The sequence below is a fragment of the Pristis pectinata genome, chromosome 13, assembly GCF_009764475.1.
Source record: "Pristis pectinata isolate sPriPec2 chromosome 13, sPriPec2.1.pri, whole genome shotgun sequence".
In the NCBI taxonomy this organism is placed as follows: domain Eukaryota; kingdom Metazoa; phylum Chordata; class Chondrichthyes; order Rhinopristiformes; family Pristidae; genus Pristis; species Pristis pectinata.
This window is the reverse complement of record NC_067417.1, coordinates 46,897,922-46,925,225: the sequence shown is the minus strand read 5'-3', so window position 1 is coordinate 46,925,225 and position 27,304 is coordinate 46,897,922. Positions and strand designations below refer to the sequence as shown.

Here is a 27,304-nt window from a genome sequence, read left to right as displayed (position 1 = left end):
GGGTGTACGGTATAGAGTCTTACAGCAAGGAAACAGACCTTCGACCCATGAAGTCCACACTATCAAGTATCTCTACACCAATCACACACTAATCCCATTTTATTCTCCTCACATTCCCTTCAACTTGCCCCCCTCCTCACCTGTGCCCGCCCCACATACCGATCCTAGCACTCACCAGGGGCAACTTACAGTGGTCACTCTTTGGGACGTGGGAACAATCGAAACCACCCGAAGAAGCCTACAGAGTTACTGGGAGAACGTGCAAACTCCACCCAGACAGCTCCCCAAGTTCAGAACCAAACCTGGATCGCTGTAGCTGTGAGGTAGCAGCACTAACTGCCGCACCACCCACAAGGGATGGCAGACTTTGGTTAACTTATAAAGAATTGGGGGGGGGTTGGTCTTCCAAATCAGAGAAGATTAAAGGGAGATTTAATTAAAAGATGTTCAAAATCTGGAAGGGTTGTTGGAGAGGAGAAAAGAAGATACTTGTTTTGAGTGTAGGAAGAGTCTGCAAACAAAGCAGACAGCTTGAAGAGGCTGGAACTTGTTGGGAAATCCCAACAGTTACACACCCAGCTCCTGGCATTTACTAACATAATGCACAGTGCCTCTGGGAGTCTACAAAACATGGGATCTCGCTGGCTGTTGCACCCTGGCTTTTCCAACTGTACTCCAACACTGGACCCCTCCTGGTGTCCAGCAGAGGTGTACGGGATTCACCGCGGTTCCCCAGTGGCTGTGCTGAACTGGGATAGGTCCTATCTGCATCGGAACCACAAATCTGTACGCTTCAATGGAGCAGGTTTGGTATTCAATGAGTATTTTTTTGAATTGATTGACTTTTTGTTGAAGGCTTCTAGTTGTTTTTTAAGTGGCCACATGTTTGTGCTCTTTTAAATTTCTGATGTTTTTAACTAATTAATTTTAATAATTCTTGTGCTTTTCAGAATGCCAGGGGCTTTCTAAGTCCCTGAACAGCTTTGAGCAGTGGCTCAGCTGGGCTGTGGCTTAGCCAGCTGTCACATGTCTTCCCAGCCAATCCGTAGGTGGAGCTTATTCTGGCCCAACCTGTCAGCAGAATGATGATGCGCAAGGTCCTACTGCCACACAGGATCTCGCCAATTAGGATCTGCAAGGCTTACAGCGGTTTCAATGTGGACAGATCTGTTTACACCTTAGGTCAGAAGTCAGCGGCAAGTACTGGCAGTTCACTGTTGATCGCAATGATCTATGATCAAACGCAATGAGCTGTGATGATCTCAAATACTCTATGACTGAAGCAGAACCAATAATAATTTTGAAAAGGTAAATGGATAAATACTTGAGAAGGCTGAAATTACTGGCCAACGAGAAGACGCAGAGGAGTATGACTTATTGGATAGGGTTGAAAGAACCAGAACCACCATAATGAGACAAATGGTCAGCTGTGATCTGTACAATTGTCTGGTACCCATGTCTGGTGCTCATGTCCGTTACCTGTCCAAAGTCCATGTCTGTGCGAGTCCAGGCCTTGTCTGCCTGGGTCCACTTGGTCCTGCAACAACTACTCTATGATTCTATGAAAAATCTGCAATTCTTTGACAGTTCACACCATTTTTGGAGTATTTACGGCATCCGCTATATCTTCTTGAATACGATAGATTATATTTTTAAATTGAGTTGTAAATTATGTTAATCCACCCATGTTCCACATAGAAACCAAAATTTACCTGGTGTATTAATAGAGTGTAACAGCAGAATGCATGATTATGCATTGAATGATGTAAAGCTACATAAGTCACAAGTCCGACTGGATACTGGAGGATACATCTTTCCCTATACTCCAAAGCAGTACACACAGATCAGGTCCAGAGACTGGGGAACATCTGCCTTCTTCATATAAAGTCGCTGAAAATGCTCCAGCGCATTGCACGCCATCTGCTGAGCTGTTTTGCATGCAAATGGTGTTCTATCTGCATGTCCAGAGTAAGCTTCAGTAATGAGAATGAGCTCTGCATTTATTTCTTGAGCTTCAAGTGCCAATTAAGTCGGTTGAAAGTGTAAAGCAACGAGCTATTGCTGCATGTGTGTGATGTACGTCTGTTTTATCTGGTGGCAGTATCTGTCCACTGTTTGTGTCTGTGTCCATACTGTGTTGCATCGTTCTGTAATTCTATAACAGTTTACACCATTTGTGAAGTTATTATGCTGTTCATTATATGTTCCAAATCTGCTGGTTTACTTCTTGATTTAAAAATATAATCTACCATTATTACGCCCATACAAATCAAAATTGACAATATATAATAATAAATTTAATGCAATAGTAGAATGCATAATATGCATTGACCGTGCATTTCTATTTATAATCAACGTCAAGGAAGGTGCCTTTGCATTGGAATGGCTGGAGGAGTTTTGTTCCCATTCCAGCTATGCTCTAGACGTTCATCCAAGCAAAGTTCCAGAGAAGCAATTTAGCAAGCGTCGATCTTGTGCTTTGAACCTTGCGTATTCTTTCGGCTTCTCCATCCATTAATATTGGATGTTGCTCGGTGAATGAGAATGTTTGGATCAATCCTCTCGGATAAGGTGGCCACTGAAGGGCAAGCTATTTGAGGCTGTAATTGTGATACAAGTTCAACATTTGACCAGTGTGAGACATGATGGAAGACTCCTTGAAATGTCACGGGTATTATAAAGGAAACTGTTGCAAAAGCATCACTTGCAGTGAAATATTTAGCCTTTGAAAGTCGTACATAAAATCAAAGTCAAGCACTTGAATCACCAAGGCAGAGAAGGTTCAGGCCAAATGTGGGTAAATGGGACTAGTGTGGATAAGTATAATGGTCAGTAATGGGCCTGTTTCTGTGCTGTACAGTTCTATGATTCAATGACCATTGATCCTGGAAAAGATCAAGCTCTGCTCATCAAAGTCCATTTGCACCCAATGTGCAGCTTACTGGGATGCTGCAGCAAGTATTGAGATACGAGGTCCATTCACGATCTACTTGCCTCCAAGGATTAGGCCTCCCTCTTGACATGGCACAAGCTCTTAAATGGATCCACTTGCCTTGAGATGACAAGTTATGGTGGTAACAGAAAACCAAACAATTTACAGCGAAGCACGTCAGTTCTGAGATGGTTTCTGCCCCCATGATGCATGCAAAGAGGGTCACCCTAAGTTCAGAGTACATTAAAAAAAATTGCAGAGGCTGGAAATCTGAAACAAAATCAGAAAGTGCCAGAAACATTCATCAGATCAGGCAGCATCTGTGAAAAGAGAAACTTTAATGTGTCAGGTCCGGGACCCTTCATCAGAACTGGGAAAGAAAGATAATAAAGTTAGTTTAGGTGGAAGAAAAGGGAAAGGAAGGGCATGTGTTTGAACAAAGGAAACATCTCTGACAGGGTGACACTGAATGGCCTAATGTGGCAGTCAAGACAAGATGAAGCTTCTTTGTCTGTTTAATGTGTTGCTAATAGTCCAGTAGGCGAGATTGTGCAAAGATGGCCAGTTCTGACACAAAGTGCAAGCTCCCTCAAGCTGGGGTATTCAACATCAAGTCCAGAAGGCTCCAATGTGCCCAGAAGAAAAATGAAGTGTTGTTCCTCGAGCTTGTATTGGACCTCAGTGTAACAGTGCAGGAGGCCACAGCTTAGCGAGGTCAGAGTGGGGGTGAGATGGAGAATTAAAGTGACAGGCGGCAGGAAGCTCAGGGTCACTCCTGCGGTCTGAGCGTGACGTGATCGCCCAATCTGCGTTTCGTTTCTGCAATCTAGTAATGCACGGTGGTGCTCACAATGTGGCCTTCTCCACATTGGAGTAAACGAACGCAGATTGGTTGACCAGTTTGTGGAATAGCAATATTCAATCCGCAGGAATGACCCTGAGCTTCCCGTTGTCTGCCACTTGAATCCTCAATCTCACTCTGATCTTTCTGTCTGCGGCGTCTTGCATCGTCACAACAAGGTCTAATCCAAGCTTGAGGTACAACACCTCACCTCAGCACCTTGCAGTCTGCAGGACTTGATGTCGAATTCCCCAGCTTTAGATAACTCACTCTTTCTGACAGTTTGCATCAGAAGTGGCCATCACTGTGGCTCAGCTTTTGTTTATTCTTCTCTTTTTGAATAGCCCTTCCTGCTGGGCATGTCCCACAGCCTTACAGTAGGAACACACTACACAGACAAGGAAGCTTTGTGTGATCTTAACTGCTGCATTTGGTCATCTGGTCTCACCCAATCAGCAGCATTCGCTTGGTTTCACCCACCCCTCTCCCTCAACTTCTGTGCTATCTAAAACAAACTTGCTTTCTCTCTTCCCCAATTCTGAGGAAGGATCCCCGACCTGAAATATCAACATTTCTCTCTCCCTGGACACTGCCTGACCTTCAGAGTGTTTCCAGCATCTTCTGTTTTTATAGTCCTGTTTACAGCTGGACCTCAAGTGATATTGGAGCGAGATTGCTGCCCTGCTCACTCAGGTGCCTTTGGGTCACTGGAACTAAACCAGAGGTATGCTGCTAATAGCGAGCAAAACCTGCACCTCTTGAGAAGTCCAGCAAGAATAGCGTAAAACTCGACAGAGCCATTAGAGGCATCTGCCTGCCTCCTGGTAACTCCTGAATTAGACCAAGAAAAGGAATACAGGTCCTCCCCTAGGTTACGACAGCACTCCATTCCTGTTCGCAACCCAAACAGTTCCAAGTCAGAAATACTGCCACCCAGCAATATGTTTAAAATAAAGACACAGGCCATCTAAGGGCAAGGTGTAGCTAAACCAGGGTGTTCAACTCAACCATTCAGGTACTGCTACGATCTGAGTTCCCACCCAGCAGAAGATGTCTGTGGCCCTACGGCAGCTGCCAAATCTATCTCACTGGTCTCCCAAAAGCTCATTCATATGTACAGGCAGAAGTCAGACGTTCATAAGCTGGGGAGGACCTTGCACATCTTTCTTGAGAGTGAAAATTATTGAATAGCCACAGATGCCAAGATAGCTCTCAGCCAGCTGCTGGTTTCTCAATGAACTCAGTCGTCATAAGCTGCAGAGACTCTCTTCAACTGAGTTAAAAAAAACACATATGAACTGGTGTTTCTTCATCTAAAAACTGGTCATTATGGACAGGAACTTAGAGGAGCCATAGAGAATAACAGCCTTCTTTGCACATTATGAAGTTTTTGGACTCAGATGAGATCTTTTTAGAGGGGGGCCAATTATTTAAGTCCCCACACTCGACGTAAACAATCCCGTTGCTGAGTCCCACATTTGAGTCCTTATGCCTGAGGGATCTCTACCAACGTTAGTGAACATCAAAGGACAACTGCAGATGCTGGAACTCGAAAATAAAAACTGAAAAATACTGGAAATACTCAGCAGGTCAGGCTGCATCAGCAGGAAGGGGAACAGCTTCAGCTTCGTCAGAACTGGGAAGGGAACAAACAAAGCTCGTTAAGTTGCACGGAATGTCAGGGAGGGGGTGTCTGAGGGGGTAAAACTGGGGGACAAGTTGGAGCCGGAGACATTTGCTCAGGAACGAGATGTGGCTGTGGAAGTGGGTTCTGGTCAACACGATACCCAGGACGAGAAGGGGAAGAGACACCACGGAGGGTGAGCAAGGCAAGAGAGAGAGGCAGAGAACCCATTGGAGAGCAGAGTGGAGCTTCTTCAGCTTAGGCATTCCTGGAAGAGAAGTGGCGGTGAATTCAACAAGGAAATGAAGAGCAAACAAAAACTGCCAATGCTGAAGATCTAAAATAAAAGCAGAAAATGCTGTTTTTGTTCTACTTATGTTAGTACTTCTTTTCAAGTTGTTGCTTCCTACTCACAGGAAAAGTGATGAAGATGATGTCTCTCACATGGATCACCGGTTACCAGAGGCCCGCATTGGTGATAGATAACTTTTTGAAGGATTGGGGAATTGGGATCAGACACAGAAAAGGAGCTGAGGCCTGGGGCAGGTCAACCATAATCATATTGAACGGCGGGGCAAGCTTGAGAGGCAAAGTGGCTCCTTGTCACTTGTGCGTTCTTTTGTGTGAGTGTTGGGGGGGGGGGGCGGTCAATGGATGGGGCGGTGTTGGGGTCTGGGGCAGGGTTGGGATATCAGGAGCAGGAGTTGGTCACCTGACCCCCTCAAGCCAGCCCTGCCATTCACCAGGATCAAGAGTCAGGGGGCTGGGTGGGTCAGTGATTGGACAGGGGCAGAGTCACATGGGGTGACGACGGGGGGATGGCACATGAGATGATGTAGCGATGGAGTGCGAGAGAGGGTGGGAAATTGGAGACAGGTGCGTGGTTGCTGACAGTAAGGGGAGGCATGTGAGAAGGCACTGGGAGTTCGTGATGATCAGATTAGCGGGCTGGGGCATCAAACTCACTGGCGGCTGTTGGATTCAACTGTTTTAAGTAGTCTGTTAACATGCATAGTTCTTAATACACCTCAAGTGGCTGCACTAGGAATGGCCGCTTCCTAGCTCATTGGTTCGTCCATCAGGTGAATACATGTTTTCTCATTGGTTGGTTTGGCCACAGGTATCTAATAGGTTTCCTGATTGGACTATTGTTAGCGAAGGAGCACCTCTTATCTCAGGTATAAAAGGTGTCGTTTTTTTTGTTAATCTCTCTCTCTGCTCTCTTCCCTCCCCCCCCCCGCCACCGGCCCGAGCTCATCTTTAGTTCCTTGTGTCTCGTCTCATCTCCCAGTAGTAAAGCTGGTGCCATGTGCTCCGTGACTGTTTCTTTGTCTTAAACTTTTCCAATAAAACTTTGTGAAGCACCAAGTTGTTCTCAACTCATTCTTGGACTCCTGAAAGAACCCACGGGTTTGAAAATAACTGGATCAGACACGGCTGAGGGCGTGGGTGTGAGCAAGGACCACAGCGGACACTTGAAGAGAACACACCCGCATGAAGATTGACACCATGGACTTGCCATAGGTGCACAGCTACGGCTGGCACCCTTTAACAAACAACCAAGCAGGCTGCAGCTTTGCAGTGAAGCCCAATCTCAGTGCAGTCTCGGTTGTAGGTGCAGAATTGTGCTGCACCCTCAGAGCATGCATTACACATCGTTTGATTTCACTGAGCATGCCTAGTGACTGCAGTGACAATGTGCACAGCATGCACAGAGTCTCAGGACAACGATCAATAGGGATGTCATGTTACAGCTATATAGGACATTGGTGAGACCGCACCTTGACTACTGTACACAATTCTGTACGGGATACTGGTGAGACTGCACCTTGAATACTTTACACAATTCTGTACAGGATACTGGTGAGACTGCACCTTGAATACTGTACACAATTCTGTACAGGATACTGGTGAGACTGCACCTTGAATACTGTACACAATTCTGTACAGGATACCGGTGAGACTGCACCTTGAATACTGTACACAATTCTGTACAGGATACCGGTGAGACTGCACTTTGAATACTGTACACAATTCTGTACAGGATACTGGTGAGACCGCACCTTGAATACTGTACACAATTCTGTATAGGACGTTGGTGAGACTGCACCGTGAATACTGTACACAATTCTGTATAGGACATTGGTGAGATCGCATCTTGAATACTGTGCACAGTTCTGTATAGGACATTGGTGAGACCGCACCCTGAATACTATGCACAGTTCTACATAGGACATTGGTGAGACTGCATCTTGAATACTGTGCACAGTTCTACATAGGACATTGGTGAGACTGCACCTTGAATACTGTGCACAGTTCTGTATAGGACATTGGTGAGACCGCACCCTGAATACTGTGCACAGTTCTATACTGGACATTGGTGAGACTGCACCTTGAATACTGTACACAATTCTGTATAGGACGTCAGTGAGACTGCACCTTGAATACTGTGCACAGTTCTGTATAGGACATTGGTGAGACCGCACCCTGAATACTGTGCACAGTTCTGGTCACCATACTATAGGAAGGATGTGATTAATCTCTAAAGGCTGCAGAAAAGATTCACAAGAGTGTTGCCGGTACTGGACAGCTTCAGTTATAAGGAGAGACTGGGACTTTTGTCCCTGGAGTGAAGCAGGCTGAAGGGTGAGCTTATAGAGGTTTACAAAATCATTAGGGCGTAGGTAAGGTGCGTGGCCACAGCCTTCGTCCCAGGGTAGGAGAGTCTAAAACTGGAGGGCATAGGTTTGAGGTGAGAGGGGAAAGATTTAAAAGGGACCTGAGGGACAAATTTTTCACACGGAGGGTGGTGGGTATATGGAACGAGCTGCCAGAGGAAGTGGTAGAGGCGAGTACAATTAAAATGCTTAAAAGACATTTGGACAGGTAGATTGATTGGAAAGGTTTAGATGGATATGGGCCAAACGCAGGCAAATGAGACGAGCTCAGGAAGGCACCTTGGTCAGCATGGACGAATTGGGCCAAAGGGCCTGTTTTATGTTGTATAGCTCTATGACCTGAATCCTGAAGGAAGGGATCGGGGCAGAGTGCAGGAAATGATGAGGTAGGTGATCAGTTGCGATCTTGTTTAATGCCAGAGCCGGTTTGAGGGGGTGAATGGCCTACTCTTCCTTCCATTTCTTATGAAGGAGTTTCCAAGCCATCCATGTCTGCTGATGCTCTGTTTGCACTACCTGACCACAGAATGCCATGTGTTAAGAATTTCTGACATGCTGTAGACATATCTGCATATTTAATAGCCTGAAGCAGCTGCTTTAAACAACAGTCCAACTTGACTGATCGGGGTGCAAAATGAAGACGTTGCTTGTCGGAATTTGCGATATTTCAGGTTTAGTAATGAAGTGATACAAACATTGAATGCACCACAGATCCTTGTCACTTGCTGTTGGGCTTTCTGGGCAAGTGACAAGTGATATGCATTTGGATTTGCATGCACTTTCCTTATTGCCTTCGGGACTTTCGATAAATCTCGGCACGATGCCCCCTTGTTCCAGCGGGGACGTGTGTAAGGGGCGGGATGGCAGCAAGGGTGGCAGTGCATCCCCACTCTGCTCCCTGGTAATTAATTTGTGGTTATGGTCACAAAGAGACACAGGCTCACTACATCACGTGAAGGAATTGTACTGGTCCAAAAGGCAGCAGGCCAGCGCAAGCCTCTGCACACTCTGATAGCATGTTTTTCCTAACAATCGCTGCACACAAATGTGTGTGCCCAAACATGCTATGCACACGTACATCCATGATGTGCACTTACACAGACACAGTCTGTCACAATTTACTCCTCTATCTAATCAACACATCTGCCACTATCTCAGCATGTTCTGAACGATCAGCACACATATAAAACCCATGCAGTACGCTCTCCTCCACCCAATGCTGCATTCAATTCACTGCCTGATAATCAGCATGCATGCACACACCCCCCCCTACAAACACTTCATTGCTACATCTTCCCCTGAATAATCACCACACTTGCATTTTCTTATTCCCAATGCCCATGCATTTGTTTTCTCCTCCAACTACCTTCATTGAACTACTAACTGTAACTACACTGTGCAATGAATTGACCTGTACGATCGGTCTGCAAGACAAGTTTTTCACTGTACCTCGGTACAAGTGACAATAATAAACCAATACCAATACCCAGTTGGTGCTGCAAACATCGGCATTCCTGGCCTCATGCGTTCACGGATGTTCCCTGTGCCCTCCACATATCTTTGACCCAGTGGTATGTTGCATCACATTCCTAATACACATCACACACACTGACCATCCATTACATCTGCTCCCTAAATCAAATGGCCTGGACTTTGCCGACAGTTCTGCAAGTCCCAGTGCTCCTGCACAAACGCAGAAGTCCCAAACTTGCTGGTGGAGCTCAGTTGGCGATACCTCAGCCACACTCCACAGCTGGGCCCTGCACGAGGTCCAGCTGTGCTTCACAGCTGGGCACTGTACGAGCTCCAGCTGTGCTTCACAGCTGGGCACTGTACGAGCTCCAGCTGTGCCCCACAGCTGGGCACCGCATGAGCTCCAGCCGTGCTCCACAGCTGGGCAACACTGTGTCCAACAGTGAAACTAGGTGTCACTGAGTCTCGCCAGCACTGAAACCAGGGCATCTGCCCTCGGATGCCCCATGGGATCTGTGAGCCCATTGCTTGAGTGGGACTTCATTAATTCAAGTAAAAGGAGGATGTGTTTCTTGTTATCATTTGTCCTTGCTGCCATATTTTTAATTGCTTAAAATATTTGAACAGTTAACTTTTCAGGTTATTAACAACTTTTAAAATTTAATCATTTATTTTTAATCATTTCTTTGTATTCCAGAGATAATCTTTGGCAGGTTTGACTGACAGGGTGTGGGATGCTGCTTTGCCATCAGTTGAAGTTTTCCCGAGGAGTTCCATGGGCAGGGATCGCCTTGGCCCACCCGCACACATAGCCTGGAGCTCTGGCATCACTCGGGACCTTGTTGCTTGGCTTCAGGAAGGTCTGGGCCAGGTAGTATCATTGTAGATGTGGACGAGGTTAGCGTGCAACCGGATCGCGTGCGTGGAGACTAGTTTTAGTGTAAATGGATGCTCGCTGGTTAGTGTGAGATCAGTGAGTTGAAGGGTCTGTGTCCACGCTGTATGACTCCATGACGCTGTCAGCGGTGAATGCAATTGGTAAGGCCCTACTCATCAAAATCTATCCTATAACTTAAAGACAAAGGCCCCCCACCACCTGTAATATAAACTCAGTGACACTACTTGCCCCATTGCTGTGGCTCACTGTTCCAGTATGGGTCATTTCCTCCAGCTGCCCACAATCATCTCCCTCGATCTACTCTCCTCCAGACGGAGCAGCTACAATGAACTAGCTGGCATTAAATGTAACCGTATCACCCGGACACCCTTGGTTTCCACCCTATCATGGGCATTCCCCCCCCCTGCCCTCTCCACCCCTCCCCATTTTTGCAAATTTAAAAAGCTCCCATTTCCTCATTTTTCCAGTTCTGATGATAGGTCACCAACCTGAAGCATTAACACGTCACTCTCTCCCCACAGATGCTGCCTGGCCTGCTGAGAACCTGCAGCATTTTGTTTTTATTTCAGATTTCCAGCACTTGCGGTTCTTTGCCTTATAAAACCACGGAATGCCTCCTCATCACAAGTCACAGACAAGTCACAAAGAGACGCCTTTCCTAAAGATTCAAAGGCACTACGTTCCATCCTCGCCCAATCATCTGGCTCAGCACTCTTTTAGTACCTCAGTTTGGAAATGCTATCGTTCTCTTTCACACACTCCCTCTCCTTCTCTCGTTCCAAACAAACAGTATGGAAACATCCATCCTTTCATTGAGTCAAACTGCATGGAACATACCCTTTGGCCATCGAGTCCCTGCCAACCATCAACTCTACACTGATCCCATTTTATTCTCCCCACATTCCCCTCAACTCCCTCTAGATTCTCCCTCGCCAACAAACTAGGGGCAATTTATAGTGACCAACTAACTTACCAGTGACCAATTAACCTACCGACCCCGCACAATTTTGGGATGTGGGAGGAAACTGGAGCACCTGGAGGAAACTCATGTGGTCACTGGGATAACATGCAAACTCCACATAGACAACGCCTGAAGTCAGGATTGAACCCAGACCACTGGAGCTGTGAGGCAGCCGCTATACGAGCTGCGCCACTGTGACTCAACAGAAGCAGAAACCTCCACTGAGCCACCAAACTCAATGACCACTGATGATGACAGGAAACAATGTGCTCCTGACTCCAGGTTGGAGATGGACTCCCCATCCTGACAGAGGTTGGAGATGGACTCCCTATGTGCTTTGATCACTTTCACAGACCGTCACACCGGCTGACAGTGTACCAAGCATTCCAACAACCTTCTGACCATGTAATTCCTTAAACTCTTCCTCCAAAACCCCTGAAGCAGCGCAAGGATATGAGATTCACCTGAAAGCTGTGTCTGCTGCCCTTTCTCTTCTGGACTCCACACTGAACTGTCACCTTTTATGGTAGAAATTAGGGGCAGGCAAGGCAGTTCAATCAGTCTGGGGTGGGTAGGTGCAAGAGCATCGACAGAGATCCAATAAGAGAGTGTTCAAAATCCACTGGTGTGAGAGGGCCACTGACGTCCTGAGAGAGGACAGTACTTTCTTGGTCTGCAGACCAACCAGCCCTCTTCAGGAGCAAAGTACTGGTCACACCAGATATCAAGCAGGTTGGCTGCTGGTGGATCCCACAGCCTCGGCTTAACACTACGACAGACCTAGTCAAGTTGATGACCTGTACTGCAAGCTCCCAAGACTGAGATGCTTCACTACGCCTTAGTTACTTCATTCCATCTGTAACAGGCCCACTGTTCATTTTGTGCATCTTGTTCAGATATGGTTTCTTTATGAACCAATAAACCACTTTATTCTTTCATGCCCTGGGAATGTGCACTCTTTGAAAGAGGTTAAAATCTTACACAAGGCATCCAGAAACCTACCTCTTGGTACTCAGCCACAGATTGAATCTTATGTATATATTTTGTGCTTGCTGACTGAATGAGGAATGGAAATTAACTCCAACTATTATACCCAATTCCCACCGATAATTTAGGAAATAATATTCTTAGCACTCTAACCAACTTCTACAGACAGACTGTTGAAAGTATCCAGGCTGGTTGCATCATGGTCTGGTACGGCAATTCAAATGCGCAGGAACGTAAGAAGCTGCAGAGAGTAGTGGACTCAGCCCCAATACATCACGGGCACATCCCTCCCCACCATTGATAGTATCTACAGGAGGCGCTGCCTCAAGAAGGCAACATCCATCATCAAAGATCCCCACCATCCGGGCCGTGCCATCTTCTCGCAGCTACCATAGGGCTGGAGGTACAGAAGCCTGAAGTCCCACACCACCAGGTTCAAGAACAACTACTTCCCTTCAACCATTTGGTTCTTGAACCAACCAGCACAACACTAATCACTATCTCTGTATAACAACACTATGACTACTTTGATTACTTTGCACTACAATGGACTTTTTTTGTTTTCTTGTAAAAATTGTGTACAATTTATGTTTTCTTGTGAATGCTGCTTATGTGATGCTGCTGCAAGCAAGTTTTTCATTGCACCTGTGTGTACATATACTTGTGGATATGAGAATAAACTCGACTTTGACCTTAAATTATGATTATTTTTGTGTAATATTGAATATTTTACTAAAGGACTGTTTGCTGTTAGTTGTTCAAAAGAAAGACTAATAAAAACCAAAGATGTATGCTTTATGTACAGGAACCCATTTACACTAAATGCTGTAGGAAATGCAGCTGTAAAAATAAAAGGCTGAGATTGCTTTTAATTTAAAAAAATAAGAAGCATCTTTATAACAAAAAGCAGTTCTGCTGTGTTACAACAAAACAAAATAATAAAGTCCCCTGCAAGCAACAAAGGTGTTCTGTGATGGCAGTTTGCTCAAGCAATTCATTTTCTCTGCAGAGTCTAACTCACCTCCTGACTTCAGGTCCTGCTGGAATGCTTCAGAATTCACGGTCACTGGTTTTGAGGCAGGGGGCAACCTCTCTCAATTATAGCCCTCCCTGTGACTGCCTCTGTCCCAACCAGCCATGTGAGACAGCCACAGATGTAAGCATTAAGAAAAAAAGAGCAACAGCATTGAACAGGGAAAACCCATAGGTTTGGCTTCATTGTGAACAATAAAAGACAGTCAAATTTGGGCTTAAATTCAGGCAGTTACCATATCTGCATTACAATTTCAGCAGAGCTTGTCAAACGTAATTTTAGAAAAGTTATTGCAAATGAAAATCAAAAAATAACTATTAACTCTGGAAAGTTGAAATAAAAACAGAAAATGCTGGAAACACTCAGCAGGTCAGGCAGCATCTGCAGGAAAAAGAGACAGTTCCAGCTTCAGCTCTGAGACCCTTTGTCACATTTGGGAAAGAGAGAACACGTTAGCTTCCCGTGGCGCAGAAGGTTGAGGAGGGATGGTTAGACCAAAGGGAATATATGTGGTGGGGTGAGACCGATAAGAGTAGCAGTTGGAGTCAGATTACTCCGCGTTGTCTGTGGAATGCATTACTAATAAAAAAACTGTGAGACATGCCCAGCAGGCCAGACTGCACAAGTAGATAATGAAAAACTCATCCAAAATCATGACAAACAGACAGTTTTCAGAGCTGCCCATTCGTGATTTTTATCAATGACTTGGATGAAGGGGTAGAAGGGTGGGTTGGCAAGTTTGCAGACAACACAAAGGTTGGTGGTGTTGTGGATAGTGTAGAGGATTGTTGAAGATTGCAGAGGGACATTGCTAGGATGCAGAGCTGGGCTGAGAAGTGGCAGACGGAGTTCAATCTGGAGAAGTGTGAGGTGGTACACTTTGGAAGGACAAACTCCAAGGCAGAGTACAGAGTTAATGGCAGGATTCTGGGGAGTGTGGAGGAGCAGAGGGATCAGGGGGTCCATATCCCCAGATCACTGAAAGTTGCCTCACAGGTGGATAGAGTAGTTAAGAAAGCTTATGGGATGTTAGCTTTCATAAGTCGAGGGATCGAGTTCAAGAGCCGTGAGGTAATGATGCAGCTCTATAAAACCCTGGTTAGACCACAACTGTGTCCAGTTCTGGTCGCCTCATTATAAGAAGAATGTGGAAGCGTTGGAAAGGGTGCAGAGGAGATTTACCAGAATGCTGCCTGGTTTAGAGAGTATGCATTATGAGGAGAGACTAAGGGAGTTAGGGCTTTACTCTTTGGACAGAAGGACGATGGGAGGAGACATGATAGAGGTGTACAAAATATTAAGAGGAGTAGATTGAGTGGACAGTCAGCGCTTCTTTCCCAGGGCACCAATACTCAATAGAAGAGGGCATGGCTTTAAAGTAATGGGTGGGAAGTTCAACGGAGATATCAGAGGGAGGTTTTTTACCCAGAGAGTGGTTGGGGCATGGAATGCGCTGCCTGGGGCGGTGGTGGAGGCAGGTACATTGGCCAAATTCAAGAGATTACTAGATAAGCATATGGAGGAATTTAAAATAGAGGGCTATGTGGGAGGAAGGGGTTAGACACTCTTAGGCGAGGTTTAAAGGTTGGCACAACATTGTGGGCTGAAGGGCTTGTATTGTGCGGTACTGTTCTATGTTCCTGTCTGTCGTCATTTTGGCTCATTTTTTTCTTTTCTCAGATGCTGCCTGACCTGCTGTGTCCATCATTTTCTGTTTTTATTGCTGTTAATGAGTTTATATGATTTACACTCTGATTAACCACCGGTCCTTCAGAACCATCGTGGAACAGCTCCTGCTGAGCTTACTTGCTTTTTATCTTTTCCCTCGCTTTACACCTAAAGCTTGAGTCTTTTTCTTTCCGTTTGTGCACGTGCCTTTCCTTGCTGGGAATCCTGTTGCAACTGGTGTACAATTCCAAAATCTGGGGACTCTCAGTCACCTGCCAACCCTTCCAACCAGAAGGAAGAGGTGGGTGATATTTTCAACCGCGGGCTTCACTACATGAACCATGTAGAGTCACGACACAAATCATGGAGGGAACGCAACTGAAGACCATACTTATTCCACTTGTGAAGGAGACATCATTTGTGACTTGACAGTTATGTACTAATATTCATCAACTTTACATGCATCACACTCAATATCACATTCACCATGGGCTGTGATAAGATGTTGACTTCAATCTCAGAGGATTTGTGCACTTGTACAATTTCTTTTAATATAATCCCCATTGTTGTTGAGGCTAGATTAACTACTTAGTGATTCAACTGTAAACACCACTCTGTATTTGCCAAACTCAATATTGTGTCTGTGCATTGCCTGAGTTTAGTCCTTGGCTTGTTCTATTACACATGTCTATTTTGTTTAGGGATTACAAATCATTGCCAATAGTCCTCAATATTGAGGATTTGTTTGTTTTCTTTTGCAAATGGAGACCGAGAAGACTTATCAGAACAATCTATTTCATCAATCTCTTTCTGCTGTAATCCTGAAAAATATTACACAAAATTGCTCAGATAAGTGTGGACTAACGATCAAGGATGGAGAGAAAAAGTGACAAATAATCCAGTGGTCGGCACAGGCTTGGTGATCCTGTGGCCTGTTTCCGTGCTGTATTTTCCTCTCTCTATCCCATCTGTGTGTCCGTCAGTCATTCCTGCATCTGCACGTAAATGGGATTTAGAGAGATAGATACAGATCAGGAGGATGTAGAATATAGAGAAGGGAAATTAAGGGACAAGGGAAATTAATAGAACAGACTTTACCCTACCCCTCCTCTTCAGAGGAACCACAATGCTCCTGCACTCCAGTGGCAAATGGCCGTGCTAAAACCTGACAACTCATTCAAGTGTTGCTGAGATGTCTGCAAGTTGGCACAAGCCCACCTTCCAATCATCATTCCAAAAAAAAAAGGTTGAGGGGGTAAACATAGGTGGAGCTGACAACATTAAAGTTAAATTGGTAAATTGGTTTATTATTGTGAGAGAGAGGAAACAAGTTCTTCCTTTTGTAGGAACAAACATACGTACGCACGTCAGACTTTTGAATTTAATGTCATTATGGGAGCTCATTTGTATGTAGGGGTGTTCGTAACTCAGGGACAGCCTGTGTGGCATTTTGGAAAAGACTTGAAATTATCTTCAACACAACACAACTCCCCTTTTAGAAGCGGAGGGGGATTAACAATTTGTCAGTAGCCTACAAAGCCAAGCCAATCACCAGAGCAGATTTGAATTGCTTTTTTGCATTCATTTTCCCATTAGTTGGTTGCCATGTTGATCCCACCAGAATTATTAAGGTTTGGGAAGCCTGTCCTCACCTCAGAGGAACTCCAGTGAGTTTGAGAGCTGAACTCATTGAGATTTTGGCATTCCCTTTCAGTTATCTTTACGGCAGGGATTTGCTCTTACAACAGCTCACTCCTGTAGTGAAGCAGCTCCAAAGCATAATGTGGAGAAACAGAACTGAGAACCTCTGAAAACTACAGAAATAGCTCCCATTGTAACACGTTAGGTAATAGGTAATTCAGGTGAATGTATTATGCCTTCAATCAAAGGCATTTATGTCTCGGAGCAGGACAACCTGTGCTGATGACAAAGAATACAGCGTTCAATTGATCACCACCCTAGATAGAAAGAAACACTGCATGAATGTTTTAGATCTTCTGTACAAATGGCATACCAATCCTTTTATGAAGTGTGAGATACACAGGTGAAATGAATAACCGTGTTCCCTATTACACTGTCACTTCAGCTGCACACAGGAAAGTGGCATGAGCCTCATTTGACAGCATTCAAAGACAAGGCAGCAGGAAACAATTTTTCAAACACTTTCCACAGAGGCAGCTCGTGCCTGCGGTTAATAACTAGAACAGTTGCATATTGTGCTTTCAGTCTCCTTCAGTACATGAACTAGTTTGATCGTTTGGCTGTGATTGAAGCAGCTTTGAATGCAGCTCGAGGAATGAATTTTACGATGTCGGCTTGCTTGTGCTGACCTGGGAGAAAACGTCACTCAGTGTGAAAAGTGAGGGAGGTATTTGGGAATCTTTCCCAATCAAGTCCAAGCCATCGTTCCCCAAAAGCGACAACACAGGTTAATAGGGTGGTGAAGCATGCGAATGGCACATTTGCCTTCATTGGTCAGGGCAAAGAATAAAAGAGTTGGGATGTGATGTTGAAACTTTACAAAACATCGGTTAGACCACATTTGAAGTATTGTGTGCAGTTCTTGTCGCCGCACTGCAGGAAGATGTGATTGCACTGGAAAGAGTGCAGGAGAGATTCAACAGGATGTTGCCTGGATTGGAGGACTTTAGTTATGGGGTTCAATTAGATAGGCTGGGATTGTTACCCTGAGTGAAGGAAGCTGAGGAGTGACCTGATAGAAGTGTGTAGGATTATGAGAGGCTTAGACAGGGTAGATAGTTAAAATCCTTTTGGAGTATCAAAAACAAGAGGGCATAGTCATAGAATCAGAGTTATACAGCATGGAAATGGGCCTTTTAGCCCAACTCATCCATGCCAACCAAGGTGTCTTATCAGAGCTGGTCTCATTTGCCTGCATTTGGCCCATATCCCTCTAAACCTTTTTATCCATGAACATGTCTAAATGTCTTTTAAACATTGTAATTGTAGCCGCCTCAACAGCTTTGTTTGGCAGTTCCTTCCAAATCAGTATGACACCAAAAGACCCTTACAAATTTCAATAAGTGTACGGTGCAGAGCATTCTGACTGGTTGTATCACCACCTGGTATGGAGTCTTCAATGCAAAGGATCACAAGAGGCTGCAGAGGGTTGTAGACTCAGCCATCTCCATCACAGGCACAACCCTCCCCGCCATCGAGGACATCTTCAAGGGGTGGTGCCTCAGGTAGGCAGCATCCATCACTAAGGACCCTCACCACCCGGGACATGCCCTCTTCTTGTTACTACCATCGGGGAAGAGGCGCAGGATCCTGAAGACCCACACTCAACGATTCGGGAACAGCTTCTTCCCCTCCACCAGATTTCTGAACAGTCTACGAACCTCGTTATTCATTTCTGCACTATTTATTTTTGTTAGTTATAGTAATTTCGTGTCTTTGCACTGGACTACTGCTGCAAAACATCAAATTTCACATCATCCAAGTCAGTGATAATAAGTCTGATTCTGATTCCTCCTTTATTTTTGTAGGAAATTTTACCATCTCCTTTAAAACCAACCCAAAGCACTTCACATTTAATTGAGTGGAGTTCTTGTTATATAGGCATCTAATTTGCCTTAATAATAGTCTACAGACAGCAGAGAAATAAATGATGGCGATCATTTAGTTAACACTTCTGATCTAAGGGAGCAATGACGACCAGGCCTTTGAAAACACTCTTCAAACCTCTTCAAGTAATAATGTCCACTGGAATTGCTGGGATATTTCATCCAAAGAATGGTCCTTCACACACAATGTTGCACTCTTTCAATCCTTCAATGAACTGTCACCTCAGATTCCCGAATCAGGCTTAAACCCATGACCTTCTGACAGATGCAAGAATAATACCCACTGAGCAAAGCTGACACTAATCCCTGATACTTGAAGTAAAGAACTTATTCCCTGTAAATAACCTCCTTTGCTTCAAGCCACAAACAGTTCAGATCAAACAACAACGCACTGTTACAATGATAGGATATCTGAAACCATGGCAACTCCCTTGATGCAACTGCCTCTGAGCATTCTGGAGCATTAACGAGTCAAACAATAGCAGTGCGCACGACTGACCCTTGGCAAGCAAACATACAGCCAAAGTGTCAACCAAATGAAATTAGACCTTTCCTATGTACCCATCTATGCCTGCTCCATCACCGTTCCTCATCCCAGTTGTCAGGACCTGTCAACACTGCAGGCTGACAACCATCACGTGAATTCCTTCAACATATCCTCCACTCATAACCTGTACCCACACACCTCCGCCTGACAACCCATTCATACACTCCACTTATTCCACATCTCTGAGTCTGCATGCTGCCTTCCTAGCGAATGGCTCCATCAAAGGTTCTCTCTTTTCTAAGCAAATCACTCCGTCACGGACCATTCCTGTTGCTTCACAGTTCCCTCCGAATGCCAACTTACAACTTTGCAGAACATATCCATCATCTACGAGACACAGCTCAGGGCTCCTTGAAGACTTCTCTCTGCTTGCCTCTGTGCATGCACCTCCGAAGAGACAGCACTCATCTGCGACTAAGCAGCCCATTTGATTGCGACCCTCATTACAGCCCTCGGCACTGACAGCTGGTCCATCAGTGCCACGTGACTGCCGCGTACGCCAGCTCTGAAATGGTTGGCAGGAACAAGTCGAGGTTTCCTCAGCAGCACCTGGTAGAGATTCCACCTTGACTGCCTATCGCTTTTGAATTCTTAGCCCTCCAAGTCATTACACCATCCTGATAGAACTATATATTCCCCTAGTTTTGTGGCTGCTCAATAACAAGTGCTGAAGCTGCCTGTCTAGCAACACTGCACATTGTCAGGAACGTAGATGTCCATCAGCTTCAATGGAAGTTTGGGATAATTTGTACATGGCGACCTCCTGGCCACATGCAGCTTCATGGAGTTTGCAAGTTCTCCCTGTGACTCCCCTGGCTGCTGCAGCTTCCTCCCACATCCCAAAGACATGCTGGGAGGTGAATTGACTACCGTAGCTTCCCCTTTAGTGACAAAAAAAAAGGTCAAAGGGGAGTTGATGGTCATGTGAGAGAGATGCAGGCATATAAAAGGAAAAAAGGCATGGGACTGGTAGGCTTGCTCTGTTGGGAGCTGGTATGAGCTCAGGTGGCCTCCTGTGTTATAAAATGTAAATAAGTAACTAAGTTCTCACAAATGACCATGTAAAAAGGAACTTGAATCCCCATAGTACACAGTTCCCACGTAACTAACCCTCCTTTGCTGCCCAGCTACTTAAGCACAGACCACAAAAAGCAAGAACTGACCAAATCAATGTGTCGTAAACTTCTGTAATTCCAGTCAACATCCAATCATTGACCAATTGACACCCAAACCATTCAAACATTGACCAATTACCCTTACAGAGAGAAACAGAGTTAACTCTTCAAGACAATGAACCTTCATCAGTATTGAGCAAAGGTCATCGACCTGAGACATTAGCTCCGTTTCTCTCTCCACAGATGCTGCCTGACCTGTTGAATGTTTCCAGCAATTTGATTTTGATTTCAGATTTCCAGATAAATTTCCAGCTGGAAATCCACAAGAGACTGCAGATGCACCTGTGCAAAGAGAAACAGAGTCAACATTTCAGGTTGAAGGCCCTTTGTCAAAACCAAATAGACCACACTTAGCTAGACTAAACTTGAAGAGAAGTTTAGTTCTGATCTCCATTTAGCAGAAAGGATAAAGAAACATTGAAGAGGATACAAGTTATTCATTGAAAACCTTTACCAATTGGGTAAGATTGAATAGCTTTCTTCTCAGAAGGAGAAGAGAGACTTGATAAAGATCTTTGAGACTGTGGAAGGGTCTGACAGTGGACATACTGGAGATCCTTACACTTGCTGTGGAACACAGAACTACAGGCAATGAAGGGTGAGTACTAAACTATCCAAAAGAGGATTTAGGAATGAGGTCTTTACACATGGAACGTTCAGAATATTGAACAGGCTTCTACAGAGTAGAGAGATGACCAGCATAGATGCTGTTATGAATATTCTTGTTATACAATGGGGGAGGAAGGAATACAAAGAAATATCAGAGAGTCATGGAGTAATACAGCAAGGTGCAGGTCTCTCAGCCCACCAAATCCACACTGACGATTAAAATCTCATTTTTACACTAATCCTACCCTAACCCATTTATATTCTCCCCACGTTCCCATCAACTGCCTCCAGATTCTACTACTGACCGATATACTCGGGGCAATTTACAGTGACCAATTAACCTGTGACCCACGCATTTTTGAGATGTGGGAGGAGACCAGAGCACCCGGGGTAAAGCCCAAGCACTCACAGGGAGAACTTGCAAACTCCACACAGATGGCGCCCAAGGTCAGGATTGAACTTGGGTCTCTGGAGCTGTGAAGCAGCGGTACTACCAGCTGCCCGACCCTGCAACCTTTGCATGTTCTTTTGATGTGGCAGTCTTAGGTTATGATATGTTTGCAGAATTAAAACGTTTCACCAGCTTTCAGTATTGCTGCTAATTCTGTGACAGCAGCATCGGTTGCTCCTGAGTGAATCCGGAGAGCTCAGCCTCACCTCTCACACTGGAGAAGGCAGAATTCCAGTCCTCTCCCTCTGCCCTCACAAAGTCCTGCTCCTTGACCTGCTGAGTTTCTCCAGCATCATAAGTGTTTTTCGTCTAGATTCCAGCATCTGCAGTCCTTTGTTTCCCCTGCTCCTTCTTGGCTGGCAGGTATTAACTGTCAGTCATGGGCCGCCACACCAAACATCAAGCCCAAATCTACGCATTCGCCTGTGGCTTTTACAAAAACTTCCCACGGAGCACTACAGCTTGAGAATTGCACATTGCCACTTTGGTACAAATAGTCACTCGTCTACTTGTCAGAATAATGGGTTAAACTTTGTGCATTTGGTAACATGCAAATCAAACCTAACCAAACTTTGACCCATCCCCCAGTGGATCTGCTCTCCCCTCCTCCCCTGCACCTGCCTATCACCATCTCTTACCTGCACCTACCTATCACCACCCTGTGCCCACCCCGCCTCCCCGCTTTTGCCCACCTATCACTGCTCTGCTTTTCCCTCCTATATATTGGGCTTCCCCTTTTCCTATCTTCAGTCCTGAAGAAGGGGCCTGACCCGAAACATTGACCGCCTGCTTTTCTCCACAGATGCTGCCTGGCCTGCTGAGTTCCTCCAGCGTCATCGTGTTTTTCAGTCCTCTTCCCTTAGCCTCTTACGTGCTCAACCGCACCCCTTTGAATGCTTTGCTTCTCACCAACACTAAGGGGTGATTCACAGGGGCCAGTTAACCTAATAGCATGTCTTTGGGATGTGGGAGGAAACTGGAGCACTTGGAGGAAACCCACACATTCACAGGGAGAACTTGCAAGCTCCTCACAGACGGCACTGGAGGTCAGGATTGAACCCAGGTCTCTCGAGCTGTGAGGCAACGGCCCTACCAGCTGCGCCACTCTGCCGTCCAAGAGTTGATACAACGGTTTGGAAGGAGGCTTGTGTGGAATGTATTCACCAACAATGAACTGCTGTGCTGAATGGGTCGTTTCTGAGCTGTAAATAACCTTGTTACTACTGTGTAAAAATGAGGGACATTGAAGGTGGTTAGTCATAAAATGATTCTCATTGACTGTATAAACATGAGACTACAGATGGAAGCAGAGAACACTACATTTCATTCCACTTGGATAGGTGACCTGTATAATTCACTTGTCGAAAGACATCTTATTCACTTGAGGAGTAAACACTATAAGCAGGCACTCATATTATCTTTGATGCCAACTCAGTTCTCATCAGTTCAGCGCTGTTGATCAGCTGAACGAGTCAGGCAGGATTAATTTAAAAGATCATATACCATGCCAAAACTCGAAGAGATTACAATATTTGCAAGGAATATAAAACACAGAGCTGCAAGAGGGTTAGAGGGAGGAGGGAGTACATGAAAATCACCAAAGTGTTTGCAACCCCAGTTCAACTATCATTGATGATGGTCTCACCTCTGCTTGAAGTTGGGGTTTAATTCTCAGTCTAGATGCTTAAGCACATTGTTTATGCTTCACAGAAGAACTGAAGAAATGCTGCAGTATCAGTGATGCCCTCTTTGGGATGAGATGAAGGCCTTTCTGCCAACACAGACATAGGGATAAAGGAACACAAAGCACTATTTCAAGTGAGGCAGGGAAGGGGGTTTCTCCTGGTGTCCTGACCAACTACTCTTTCACCAACACAGATTATCCCATAGCTGCTTGCTGAATTCTGCTGTGCACGAATTGGTGGACATCGCTCCCCGCCAATGTAATCACCACAGTTTGGGATGGTTTGGAACTTCCCGAGGTTGTCAACGGCGCTGCAAACTGAGACTGTCTTTCATCTTTCCAAAAGGATTGTCTTTTTTGTTGTTGTTCTATCTAAAACATCACGGCAGGTCACCTGTGCACTCTCAACCCATCGCTGCTCACCACTTAGAGAAATAATTAAAAGCTGGTTTGCTAAATTGAAAAAAGAAACACGCATCACTCAGCAATCCATTATTTTCAGATATTTTCCTCATGTTTTGTGTATTCTGTACAAATCTGAAGTTCAATTTCCCTACCCAGGCTCTGCCGGAGTGCCAAGAAAATTCCTGCCTTTTGTTTTGGCTGCCTTTTCATTTCAGAAGGCTGATCCTGATATTTGAGCTCAGACCGTGGATAAAAAGTAAGTCTAACTTTCAGCACTGTACAAACAGCCGTAAGTGTGGCAATGGAACATTGAATGCTTCCAGAATAAATATTTCAAGAATGATGTTGAAGCAAATGATAACTTCTGAAAGGTGATGTGAACATGATGTTTAACTCTCCTGTTTGAATCATTTCTGTTCTTTGTTTTTACAATATGCCTTTCTCTGTAAGCACAAAGTATGATGAGCCAGACTGTGTAAGCAAGATAGAGTCTTGCCTTTGAGAAGCTCTTTTGAAATCATGCTTAATTATTTACCTTTCCCGATTGACAAAACACAAACTCAGATGTTGCTTGATGAAGGGTTGCAGAGTCAAACCGAAACAGGCCATTCGGCCCACCATGTCCATGCTCACCATCCAGTACTCAGCTGCACTGATCCCATTGACCAGCACTTGGTCTGCAGCCATCTGTTGGAGTTATAGTGTGGAGCAGAGGGAGGGGGAAAACCATGGCTGTGATAGGCATGGGGAATAACTTAACCTTGGGTGATAATGCAAAAGGATTGAAATCAAGTCAGCCGCCTGTTAAAAAAATCACTCCCGATTAACTTCACCAGGTGGCTGATTCAATACATGCACCAAAGTCAAACTGAAACCCTTCCTACATTGAGAGACTCATTCAATAATCAGGTAATTTTAGCATTATTTAAAACAGGAGGTGCTGGAGATACCCAACAGCATTCTGTAGAGAGAGAAAGACGGTTAATGACCAGAAAATGTGAACTGATTCTCTTTCCACAGATGCTGCCTGACCTGCCGAGTGATTCCAGTATTTTCTGTTTTTATTTCAGATTTCCAGCAGCTGCAGCATTTTGATTTCCAGGTACCGCACTTAGCGTCCTATCTGGATGCATCACGGCTTGGTACGGCAACTGCTCTGTCCAGGACCTCAAGAAACTGCAGAGAGTTGTGCACACAGCCCAGCGCATCATGAACACCAGCCTCCTCTCCTTGGACTGTCTTTACCTCTCACTGTCTTGGTGAAGCAGCCAGCATAATCAAAGACCCCACCCACCCGGGTCATTCTCTCTTCTCTCATCTTCCATCAGGTAGAAGATACAGGAGCCTGAGGGCACGTACCACCAGGCTCAAGGACAGCTTCTATCCCACTGTGATAAGACTATTGAACGGTTCCCTCATACAATGAGATGGACTATGACTTCACGATCTACCTTGTTGTGACCTCGCACCTTATTGCGCTGCACTTTCTCTGTAGCTGTGACACTTTACTCTGTACTGTTATTGTTTTTACCTGTACTACATCAATGCACTCTGTACTAACTCAATCTAACTGCACTGGGTAATGAATTGACCTGTACGATCGGTATGCAAGACAAGTTTTTCACTGTACCTCGGTACAAGTGACAATAATAAACCAATACCAATACGTTCCCATTTGATGAACCAGTAATGCCACTGCAAATCAGAAATTTGGAAAACCCTGCCAAATGGTAGGGATGCCATATCGAATTTACGATCTGGGCTGGTGGGGGGAGATGCTCTTGAGGAGCAATAACAGCACTTGAGTCATTGCTGAGCCTAAATGGGGAGAGAATTCAGAAATCAGAGGTGCAAAGGGACTTGGGAGTCCTAGTGCAGGATTCCCTAAAGGTTAACTTTCAGGTTGAGTCCATAGTAAAGAAGGCAAATGCAATGTTAGCATTCATTTTGAGAGGTCTGGAATACAAAAGCAAGGATGTACTGCTGAGGCTTTATAAGGCATTGGTCAGACTGCATTTGGAGTATTGTGAGCAATTTTGGGCCCCTTATCTATGGAAGGATGTGCTGGCCCTGGAGATGATCCAGAGAAGATTCGCAAGAATGATCCCGGGAATGACAAGCTTAACATATGAGGAACATTTGATGGCTCTGGGCCTGTACTCAATGGAGTTCAGAAGGATGAGGGGGGGATCTTACTGAAACCTACTGAATACTGAAAGGCCTGGAATAGAGTGGACGTGGAGAGGATGTTTCCATCAGTGGGAGAGTCCAGGATCCGTGGGCACAGCCTCAGGATAAAGGGACATCCCTTTAGAACTGAGATGAGGAGGAATTTCTTCAGCCAGAGGGTGGTGAATCTGTGGAATTCGTTGCCACAGAGGGCTGTGGAGGCCAAGTCATTGGGTGTAGTTAAGGCAGGGATTGATAGGTTCTTGATTGGTAAGTGGATTACGGGTAACAGGGAGAATGGTGGGAGAATGGGGTTGTAAAAAACCCACCTATTATTGAATGGCAGAGCAGAGTCAATGTACTCAGTGGCCTAATTCTGCTCCTATATCTTATGGCCCCTCTGTTTGTTTGTGGTGCTGAGCTTGCAAAAGACTATATTCCCAACCGTGTGTACTCAGCAAGAAGGGAATCTAAGTCTCAGAATTCGACTCAGATGGTCAACTCCCTCAACACTTACTGTTGACCTGTGCATTAGAAGCGGTTCCATCAGTCCGGGTTCAATCCTGACCTCTGGTGCTGTTTGTGTGGAATTTGCACGCTCTCCCTGTGACTTTGTGGGTTGCCCCCGGGTGCTCCCACGTCCCAAAGACACAACAGTGGGGCATTTGACGACTGTTAATTACCCATAGTCTAGATGACTGGTGGAAGAATCAGAGTGGGATTGGGCTAAAGGGAAACAGAGGGTGAAATGGGATTAATGGGATTGCTCTAGGAGCCCACCAAATCGTTCCCCTTTCTACGCTGTAAGGAGATATGATAAAATCTGAGAAACCTCGCTGTTTTTCTTTGAGTGCCATACACCAGCAAAAAGCAAGAAACAAGCGGGTCAAATGCGGAGAGCAGAGACAAGAGACTACGGATGCTGGAATCTGGAGCAAAATCTCCAACAGTTTATTTTAGGACAAAAGCAAAGCTCATTAACCTGAGTTGGGGTGGGTGGAGATAACCCCGGTAAACGTATTGGAGATGTGGCTAATGGTCATCTGGACAGTAAGGACACCTACATTAAGCTACAGCCCTGCCTTCAATGCCATCATTCCAAGCAAGCTCATCTCCAGACTCCGAGAACTGAGACTCAACACCTCCCTCTGCAACTGGATCCTTGACTTCTTAACCAACAGCCCACAATCAGTAAGGACAGGCAGCAACACCTCCAGCGCTGGTGCCCCACAAGGCTGCATCCTCAGCCCCCGACTCTATCCCCTACACACTCGTGACTGCGTGGCCACATTCTGCTCTAACTCCATCTAGATGAAGTTTGCAGATGATACCACCGTAGTGGGCCGTATCTCAAATAACGATGTGTCGGAGTGCAGAAAGGAGATAGAGAGCTTAGTGACGTGGCGTCATGACAACAACCTTTCACTCAACGTCAGCAAAACAAAAGAGCTGGTCATTGACTTCAGGAAGAGGGTGGTGCACATGCACCTATCTATATCAATGGTGCTGAGGTCGAAAGGGTTGAGAGCTTCAAGTTCCTAGGATTGAACATCACAAATAGCCTGTCCTGGTCCAACCTTGA

The 27,304-nt window shown here is 45.3% G+C and overlaps 1 protein-coding gene across 1 annotated transcript in view; it reads right to left on the bottom strand.

Annotated features, from left to right (window-relative positions):
• The window catches only part of LOC127577400 (RNA-binding Raly-like protein), a 666,428-nt gene extending 646,767 nt beyond the window's left edge, over positions 1 to 19,661 (bottom strand). Inside the window, exon 1 of the mRNA XM_052028581.1 lies at positions 19,533 to 19,661. Coding sequence (XP_051884541.1) covers positions 19,533 to 19,656 — 124 coding nt within the window. The 5' untranslated portion in view covers positions 19,657 to 19,661. The remainder of the gene's footprint in view (positions 1 to 19,532) is intronic.
• Positions 19,662 to 27,304: the final 7,643 nt, after the last annotated feature.